The sequence below is a fragment of the Silurus aristotelis genome (genome assembly GCF_946808225.1).
Source record: "Silurus aristotelis genome assembly, chromosome: 7".
Taxonomy (NCBI): domain Eukaryota; kingdom Metazoa; phylum Chordata; class Actinopteri; order Siluriformes; family Siluridae; genus Silurus; species Silurus aristotelis.
In genome coordinates, this window is record NC_139580.1 from 14,615,185 (window position 1) to 14,625,282 (window position 10,098).

Here is a 10,098-nt window from a genome sequence, read left to right on the forward strand (position 1 = left end):
CCCATGGCTATTGGACATATCAGAACTACCGACTCCAGTGATTGTTCAGATCAACGTGACGCGCACATTGACTACAATGTTTTCAGTCACAACTTTAGCTTCGACCTGTAATTAATTCATATATGCACTGCTTGATTAAAAAAAATCGGAAGAAAAAAAATAACAATGGCTTAATAACAATCAGTGCATTGGTTCTGGTACTTTAGACATACCTCTTATCTGAAATGTAAAATAATTAACTAATTTCCTTAAAACAATCGTTTCAGATTGTTAAAACACAACATGAAAACTTATGTGCAGTATACAATTTACCTAAATGTAGTAAACTTGGTATTGAGATCTTATCTGGAAGCTTTTTTGTTTGTTTGATATAGTTGTTGAGGATTTTGCTTAATAAAAATTGTTTTAAACAGCTATACATACCATATAATGTTTTGAAATATCCTGTTGTGATGATGAATGAGTTAAACAGTGCATACTGTTTCATTGTAAGTTATACATTTTCTCCACTCCCTATCTGATCAAAACTAAAAACGGACGTTACATGCCCACAAGAGACATTAGTATCGCTTACTCAATGCTCATAAGAGACAAACCACAAATGTTAGGAGTGACATGTCATGAGCTAGTGTGAAGTAAGGTTAGACAGCTAACTTATGTCTGTCCTCTGCTTTCCCACCACCCCTTAAAATCATGAGTAACTGGCTATGCTAATTTCACCCTAGATGTGAATCAGTGTGAATGTGTGTGTGTGTGTGTGTGTGTGTGTGTGTGTGTGTGTGTGTGTGTTCATCCGTTTGTCACACCCAGTCTTTACAGGAACAGGACTGCTGTCATGACCTATTGGCCCACAGGATACCAAAAATGTTTACATAGAGATATTGTTTGAAATTTATTCTTGGCCTTGGTCTTATGCAACACTGAAGAAAAATATTCAAAACAATGACTAGGATTAAACAAGTTTTGTAAATACTTAAAATTGACAATGCTCTTCACTGTATGCATTTTTATTTTCTGTTTTATATGTAGGCCTCTAAGTAATGACTAACCGTAAATGACTTAAATGGCTTTTGAATAACAAGAGACAGGATTCCAAATGATGGTGGCTTTAGAGTAACACTTTATTTACATGAAAAAATTGAGAACCAAACAGCGGTTCAAGACAAGGAAGTGTGAGTATTGAACAGCTATTATTACAGAGTCCTGCAGAGTAGCTACGTAGTAGACCTGTGACTACTAAAACTACAGATAGCATTGTCACTGTAGCTGGTGGATGGTCGATCTTTAGTGGACTGCACAGTCTCCATCTGTCCATCAGCCATGTGCTTGCTAAGGATTGTGGAACTGTCCACTTACTTCCTGCGGCGAGTGGCAGCTCCCTTCTTGCTACTGTAATGTGGCAATTGTCAGGAACAAACAAAGTCAACACTCTACTACTACTACCTGCTTATAAATTATTTTTATAAATCACAATATAAAGTCGTTTAGAGTAGCATATTTGTTAACTACTGTGTGCTCAGATTATAATGCATGCTGCATGCATTCACAGCAGGCAACACTTACCTTTGTAAATTTATATCAAGTCAAGAAATAGACTTGAAATAAATTTGCCTTGAGAAATGAGGGTGTCCAGATATGTGGTAATGGTATTGGTTAATATGAACAGAGACAAGAGAGTATTGAGATTGAATAGTGTGTGCTTTTAAAATGCATTTTATTTATTATAAATGAATGAATATATAATGTATAAATTAATTTTGAATTTTCCATAAAAATGGTGAAATTATATATATTCTGCCATGCATACCATAAAATGATGATGTAATGTGATATGGCTGGTTAGAAAAGAATAGCATGAGATGGGATGGCATGGGATGGAATGGAATGGTCAGTGGCAGTTTTATACAATTTTAGCTTAGGGTCCAGGTGATGACCAGTCACTCTGTTTGAGGGCAGATTCAAATACAATTTTACAGGTAATACCTTACAACTTAATGTTTCTCAAACATCGCAATGATTGAATTGTTAGAAATTGTTAGCTCACTTTATGTCCAAAACTTGACTGCTAATGAAATACAAATGAAAATCAACTAAGTCTGAGTTTAACATTTTAAATTAACTTTCTTTTTCTTTCAGTATTGCACAAACATTTGTAACTTTTGGGTTTCTATAGCTTGACAGTCTTAGAAAATGCCCCTTATCTAAATGCATCTAACTGCACAACATGTTGGACTATCATGTGCACAAATAATTAGGTTATTTCAGATTTTTCATTTATTTGTATCAAAGGAAGGTCTTGAGAGACAGTGGCCCTCCTTGGAACCCGCTTAGAACTGCCACTGGGGATTGAGTGTAACATAACCGACACATTACTAAACTTACTGTTTCTGGAGTTCATCAATGCGGTTTCTGAATGAAAGGATCTGAAAACAACACATCAGCACTTATTAACAAGTATGAAAGCATTCACACAGGGAAACCGGCTCTCACCTTGGTTTGTCCAGCTCTCTCGACATGGCCTGGTCGATTAGGATGACGCAGTACTAGATACTGTACTGGCTTAACTACAGTCTGTAATTTTACTTACACATTGTTCGGGTCATTCGGAGTCCTTTTATAGTACTATCTTTCAAGACTTATTGCCCTGATTACCATTTGCTTACTGAAAAAAGGATATAAAGGCCTGTCACCTGTTTCTCTGTATCGTTTCTGCCCTGTAAATGTACTGAACACGCAGACACAGGGCATGCACAGCAGGCTACTCCAACTAAACCTGTTACAACTTACAATTTACTCAGTTCCTCCACTCTCTTACGTAGTGTTGTAACCTGGAGGAGATTGAAGTTGGATTGAAGTATATGCATCTCAGGTAGCACTTCTCAACTTTGATTTACTAAGAAGACTCATAGAAAACTATATCTAATTTAACTAAATAGATATAACTATATCTATTCTGATTACAAATGGGAAAAAACCCATCTCATAATGATTATTTTAAACATGTGAATTTTCTACCTCATATTTCTGTTTCTTCAGTCTCTCCATATGTTCAAACTTCTCAGACTCCAAGGTCTTCATCCATTCATGCAGCTCCTTGGCCTTCTCTCTGTAACACAAGTCAGTGAAGTTAGAGCTTACAGTGCCATCCGCTGGCTCACTACCAGCTCTGATTCATATTGTGGCGCAATTTACTTCAGCTTGTCCTCATTGAGGTGGTCAATGTTGAGTGCCTTGCGCCTCTCGGCCAGTATCTTCCTCTTCTTCTCTCTCTCTGTCTGTTTCTTGCCACCTCTCTTGGAGTCAGCCTAAAATGTATTTAACAAAGATAAGATTTAACACACACATTTGAAAGTGCTGTATGTGACAGAACAGGGTCAGAAGACAGGACAAAATCACCTTCTGCAGGTAGCTGCTAAACTGGGAGCCCATGCTGGAAAGGGCAGACTTCTTCTTAGCGTCCTCATCAGCCTTCTTCTTGGCATCAGCCTCTTCTCTTTTCAGCCTTTCTTCCTGTTTAAGCCAAAGTATGTATTTAAGTGTGTGCATGTTAGGTTATAAAAGACAAGTGCATGGATGTGAACTGGTGTTACAGACATACCTCACGCCTTGCATGGCGCTCCTTCTCCTGCTCAGCCATGATCCTCTGCTGCTCTGACCTTTCAGATCTGCGCTTCTCCTGTTAGAAAGCACACCACAAACAGACACATGTTACTCTGATCCTTAAGTGTGAATCACTTAATCTAGAAGTACAGTATACTGCTATTTTAAATTACATTTAAATTCACTCACAATTCTCTCTTTAAGAGCAATGAGTTCCTCCTCCTCCTTCTTTCTATGCTCGAAGTGGGCATCGATCAGAGCTTGCAGCTCCACAAGATCCTTGTTCTGACGCTTCTTCTGGATGTCCTGTTTGGCAGAGATGCAAATCTTTGTTGCGCTTAATATAAAAAAATTACACTATTCTAACTAAAAAGCCCACAGTTCTACTTTTAGAATGTAAGTAAAAGACGCATACATCAAAGTCCACTTTGTCACCCTCAGGAATCCTGGGTGCAGATGGCCTTTGATACAAAGAAAACAAGAGTTTGTATTAGATAAATGCAGGTCTGATAGAAATACCAGAACAGAGTTTCAGTATGAATATTTGCTCACTGCATTTGCAGTGATGTGGATTGGCCTACTTACTTGAACTTGGGCTTCTCGTCTGTAAATTAAAAAACGAAGAGGGGACAAGTACACAGCATTTTGTTAAAAGTCTATTTATGGTAGTATAAGAAGCAAACTGGTATTTCCAAATCAAAACTTAGAAAATAAGTAGTAACTACAGAACAAAACATAATTATTTCACATAATAGTTAAAAGATTAGGAAACACAATAAAAAAAATTCAAATTAGACATCAAAACGTTAATACATGAACATTACAGAAGAAATCTTTAAATTAGATTGACACATGTTATATTGAGTTATTATCATTATTTTTCAGCGAGGTCTTGCTCATTTTAATCAAAGTTGAATTTGAATGAACTTCGTAAAAAAATTCAAAGAACAAAAAAGGGAAAAATGTGATTTGCTTCTGTTATCCAAGGCCCAACCCATGTGTGTTCTTTTTGGACTGGTCCAAAAAGATGCCCAAGCTTGGTGGCTTAGTTAGCACCTGGTTCCTTTCTCTCAATATGACACAGTGGTTGTTGTGTGACATGCTGATTAAATAGCATAGCAGGGTTAGAAGAATGCGCAGAGGCTAGTGGTTGTTAGCATTTTATATTCTTTCACCCTTTTCCCCAAATAGATTTAAATATGGACACAGCATTTATCCATTTATGATTATAAATCCGTTTTTATCTTTAAGTTTATTGACCAATTCTAAAGCAGTGCTTCTTGCTCCAAAAGAATATTTTACTTGGAGGAACCTCAGTGCACACATTCTCCAACAGACGGAGACTACAAACAGCTGAGACAATGGACCAAAGTGTTCTTCCAACATACAAAGGTAGGATACATTTGTAATCAACATACCTTCCTCTTCAAAGCCTTCTGCATGCAGCAAGCAATGAAAGCAAAAGCAGAATAAACAAAATTAGCAAAGGCAATAGTATTTCTGACAATTTTCAATTTTAAGGTGATACATAAAAACATACACTAAAAAGGAGAAGCTGAATTTTTGGGGATAATCAGGTCTGAGTACTCCCCATAAATATTTAAAAACCTTTAGCCACAATCTAAAAGCACAAGCTGTTTTTTTTTTTTTTTTTAATGAAGAACTCAGTTTTGATGAACAGAGATCGGACTCAATTATTTCCACATTATTTTCTCTAACTCATCAAACTTCTCATAACATTTTGCTTTGAATTGTGCAGAAAAGTACAAATCCTTAACCAGGGTAATGATTTAGTAACATATTAAATGTAATTAACTACATTGACTATTTTCTAATTACCCCAAGTAAGGATAAGGACTAAATGATTATTACTCCAATATATCATCCATTAACCTAAACACTGAGTGAAGGCACTGCAGTCCACATACATTTTGAAAAGAATGAGGTGGTTTTAGTCAGTGAATAACAAAAACTGTCTATTGCAGGCAGTGATCATTGCTTGAGCAGAACTGATGACGAGTAATGATGGGGCGTATCTACAAGCTTAGCATATGGTTATAGGGCATTAAAGCAATAGGAAAACCTTGAATGCTGCATCATATATTGCATAGTGTAAGCAGATAGGGGGCAGCAAAACTCAATATAGCATCTTGGAGTCCATTCAGTATAGTACATTGGAGTAACTATGGCTTGAATGCATGTTTAACTCTGACAATTACCAAGTACGAAGAGGAGGTTATGCATGATTACTAAGAAACCCTGAGAGTGGAAGGTGGGGTAAGGGGTGGGGTATGATCCGATTAGTGCACTGTGACTGGCATGTGATGGGATGGAGCACACTGCTATTTCATGGTGAAGGATGAGAGAATATTCCATGCCACATACCTTCTACCACAGCCTCAGCTTCTGGCTCAGGTTCAGGCTCAGGCTCTTGGGCTACTGGCTCTGGTTCTGGCTCTGGCTCTGGCTCAGGTTCAGGCTCAGGCTCAGCCTCAGGCTCAGGCTCGGGTTCTGGGGCTGCCTCAGGAGCCACCTCTACATCTACTACCTCCTCAGTTAATTCTATACATGTGCAAGGGGGTGGGGATGGGGAAAGGATTGTTATGGTTAGAGAGGTTAGTAAATGAGGTACATGGTAAGTAATTATTGGATATTAGAGGGAAAAGAGTATGGTGATTAGTAGCCTGGATGGCAGTAATCAAGTGAAGAAAACACCAAGGCCACCAGGTGGCGCTGCCACAGAAAATGAAGCAACTGGTGCAGAAGTGAAGAAAATATTGGTTATACAGGTGATGCAAAAACGGGGACCTTGAAATCATTTTGGAACTCTTTTGCTGCTTTTAATTTGTAGCAAATGGAGCATTTGGAAAATCTGTGCAATTGATATTGAGTTAATATTCCATCTGAAGATCTGAGTAAATATGGTTACTGTAAGTCTTGTGCAATGTTTTCTTTTTTGAAACTTGTCTCAGCTTTGGAGCAGGTTCGGGGGAAATATTCAGTTAAGTTATACAAGTATATAAACAGTTTAGAACACAGGTATAGATAAGCAAAAATATGAGAGATCAGTAAACTAGCAGGTGATGTGATCTGGACTGGAATTAATAGTGGAATTAAATGATTTATGGGTCCATAAATAACACAGTGTAACAGTAAAAAAAAAAAAAAGAAATTATAATGTTAAAGCATGCAGGAGTATTTATACAGCATTTCTGGTAGTAAAAAAATGGAGGGAATATTGTGGGTAAAGATAATCAATATTAGGAAAAATAGCAGTACTAGACAAATAGTGCTTATGGCAATAAAAACATCCACCAAATGTTTGTATTTTACCTTCATCGCCGACTTCTTTTTTAATTTGTAAAAAGAAAGCAGTAGATTAGCAGAGTTATCAATAGTGTCCAGCTGTGCATAGATCAATGATCTGTGTACAGTTGGAGACATGCCAAGCATACACTGTCCATTCCTCCACAGCTAAAAAAATTAGCTTAATAAAAGTAAACTTAGAAATTTTCACCATATGTAAAGGTATGTCACATTATCTAGCTGTGGAGTATGCAAAGTGTATTTAATCATTATTTTACATAAAGCGCAGAAACTGTTGCAAAAAAAAACATTTAGAATTGATTGACTGGAAAAGTAATGGTCTATAATTTACATGATATTTAGAGACACAGTCATAATTATTGAATTACACTCTTAGAAAAAAGGATTTGTCCCTGTGTAGGGATGTATGGTTCTCCAGAGGGTTTCCTAATTAGAAATGTAATTAGAAATGTTCCAAAGGGGAACCCTTTTAGAAAGCTATAACCATTTACAGAACTCTTGAGTAACCCATTTTTTCTAAAAGTGTATCTTCTAATTGTCAGGGTTTGCTGGTAGCTTTGCTATCATGCATAGTTAAAAGAAAAGTTTTATATGCCACTGATATTGAAGAGCCAATTGAATGCTTAATATTCACACAAACTGAAGAAATGGATATAGAAATATTTATGAATGTGGAAGTTATATATGATTTAAAACAAAATAAGAGATATGATTAATAACTGTAATAGAAACAATGACTTTCTTTGGAGCAATAAATAACTATTGAAGGAAAAGTAGCACTACTTACCCTGCTGCTCACTGAAATGAAAATAAATCAGAAAAGTAGTTATTGTTAAAAAACGTATTCCATGGTTAAGTTGTTCTTGATGTAAACATTGGTTTATGCCTTAGGAAGAAAACTCACACATCCTCTGTGTCAGACATGATGATAGTGGACTTTGTGACTGAAAGAAAAAACAGATTAGATTCTTGTGGCTTGTACTATACTTATACATTATACTGCTCATCCTCAAACTATAAATAACAGTGCTTGGAAAATGCTTACACTTGCAAACTCACACTGCTTAGATATAACACTTCCAGAGGAATTGGCCTATATATAAAAAAAACTGTAAACAGGAATGGTCTTTAATGATTCTGGCGTTTTTTTACTTTACCAACCCTCATTTCCTTGCTTTTCCACTGACTTGCAATTTCTGTTAAGATAGACAGCAACACCTCGATTATTAGCTATAAAAATCCTTTGAAACCCAAGCTGTGCTGAAGTGTAAGTGAGACTTCTCCATATATGGTTTTATGGCAATGTTCTCATTTGACTAGAGATTAATGAGTCTGTCAGCATACCAGGTTCAAGTCCGAAGATCTCCATCAATACCGTTTACTGAAAAAGTTTATTTTTGTCATTAAAGATATTGGATTTTTGTGACCATGTGCTTATATTTTGATGGACTCTATTTAAAAAATAGCTGAGTTAACCAACTTAGCCATATTATATTTGAGTTAGCTGAGTCAGCAATAATGTGAGACATCCTTTAAGGTTTCTTGTGTGTAAGTGTTCTATCTTAGACAGGTGCAAGTGCCTTCTCGACATGGTTCAGGATCCAGTTTCTATCATCAAGATCAAATTCTTTCTCTTGGAATAGTATCTGTAACACACACTTTACTTCATTGCCTTATGTGGTTGTGGCATATAAAGATACATTTCTGGAACTTTTGTAGAATTTTGTCAAGACTCCAAGACATCCTGAATTTAAAGAAAAAAACACATCACCATTTTTTTTTCAGCCAATTTTCTGATCAATTAAAAAAATGGTGAGCTGTAAATGCACGTTTTCAATCAAATCAGTGTTTAGAATACACAATTAGTAATATGAATAGGTGTATTATTGATCTGTTTACTATTTTTAATTAACAATTGATATTTTTTTGTTTATTTTATTTTATTTTATTACAATTTATTTGTATTGATTTCTATAAATCTTTATCACATAAATAATCCTCTATTTAAAGATTATAAGGCACCTAGGAATTAGCATTAAATAATTTTTTTTTTTTCATTTTGAACTAACACCTTCTAAAGTATTCTTACATGTTATAAAAAATGTTAATTGTGCACTGTAGCGTTTGAAACAACCAACACTGGCCAGACTGAACCGAACTAATCAATCAATAACAGTAGCAGCAGTAACAGCTTATACTAGCTTCTGTTAATATACTGGACCCAGAATGAACACATGTGAACTCACTCACTCACTCACACACACACACACACACACACACACACACACACACACACACACACACACACACACACACACACACACACACACACACACACACACACACACATTCTTATTACCATGTTAAGTTTTACCCTGAAGAAAAGTTATAGCACCAAAAAAATATTTTGTGTAATATATAACTTGCATAAACCACAGAATGACAGTATATCATTATATTAGCAACATTTAAACCCACTTTGTTTTATTTAACTACCATGTTGAATCTTTAACTAGCATGCACACTATAGCACTCCGTACATTTGTTAACAAAAAGCTAAACTATTAACCAAAGCTGTTGTAACTTCCTCAGTGCACTAGCATTTGCTTCTCCATCCCCTCACCTGAGCAGTACCAAAGGTTTCAATTATCAACATCTGTGCAGATGTTGGCAATTGGTAATGCTTTTTGTACACATATATTCTATTGATATTAAGGTTTAGTAGAATGCCATGTTCTCCACTTAGTGATTTCTCTCACACACACTCACACACACTGTCATTATCTTTCCTTTCCATTAATGTTTTCTTTCTATCTCAGTGTCTGATCTCTCTGTCTTACCTCAGAAAAGCTGAAAAGAAGTGAGCTCCCTGGTGGTGGAGACTGGCTGTAAAGTTCTGCAAACATCCAGGGCCGATTAAGTCCTTCTGTTATAGTGATACTTGATCTAAGAAGGCCTCCTATTGGTCAAGAGAGTATGGTGGGCATGGCTAAGGAGGCCAGGTCCAGGTCTTGGCCGAGGCACTGAATAAGGAGATGGAACGATTGGGGGAATGTGGACGAGGCACAAGTTTGGAATGGGGCAAGACAGCATCGCTATATTTGCCATTACATTAGGCTAGCAAATTAAATGTTACGTCTGAAAGTGAGTGAGAGAGGCATTTAAAACAGG

At 36.3% G+C, this 10,098-nt stretch overlaps 1 protein-coding gene across 2 annotated transcripts; it reads right to left on the minus strand.

Annotated features, from left to right (window-relative positions):
• Positions 1-1,097: 1,097 nt before the first annotated feature.
• Positions 1,098-9,868, minus strand: tnnt3a (troponin T type 3a (skeletal, fast)). 2 transcript variants are annotated; one of them, XM_083547500.1, is made up of 12 exons: positions 9,768-9,868; positions 7,832-7,871; positions 7,715-7,725; positions 4,186-4,204; positions 4,016-4,061; positions 3,790-3,906; positions 3,599-3,676; positions 3,397-3,510; positions 3,193-3,305; positions 3,016-3,106; positions 2,383-2,423; positions 1,098-1,389 (listed from the first exon to the last, which is right to left on the minus strand). In XM_083547500.1, the coding sequence occupies exons 2-12, from the start codon at positions 7,849-7,851 to the stop codon at positions 1,353-1,355; spliced, it is 687 nt and encodes a 228-aa protein (XP_083403626.1). In that variant the 5' UTR covers positions 7,852-7,871; positions 9,768-9,868; the 3' UTR covers positions 1,098-1,352. The 2 variants fall into 2 exon arrangements, with proteins under 2 accessions (XP_083403626.1, XP_083403625.1); XM_083547499.1 differs by lacking the exon at positions 2,383-2,423 and adding an exon at positions 2,788-2,828.
• Between the last annotated feature and the right edge of the window lie 230 nt (positions 9,869-10,098).

What these genes read in the sequence shown, in the direction of transcription:
- tnnt3a (XM_083547500.1), bottom strand. Translation starts at nt 7,851, where the DNA reads ATGTCTGACACAGAGGATGT. An exon ending in TTAGCAGCTACCTGCAGAAG is followed by an intron (nt 3,306 to 3,396) that starts GTGATTTTGTCC and finishes AATACATTTTAG; the next exon opens with GCTGACTCCAAGAGAGGTGG. An exon ending in TGAAGAAACAGAAATATGAG is followed by an intron (nt 2,424 to 3,015) that starts GTAGAAAATTCA and finishes TGTTGTTTTCAG; the next exon opens with ATCCTTTCATTCAGAAACCG.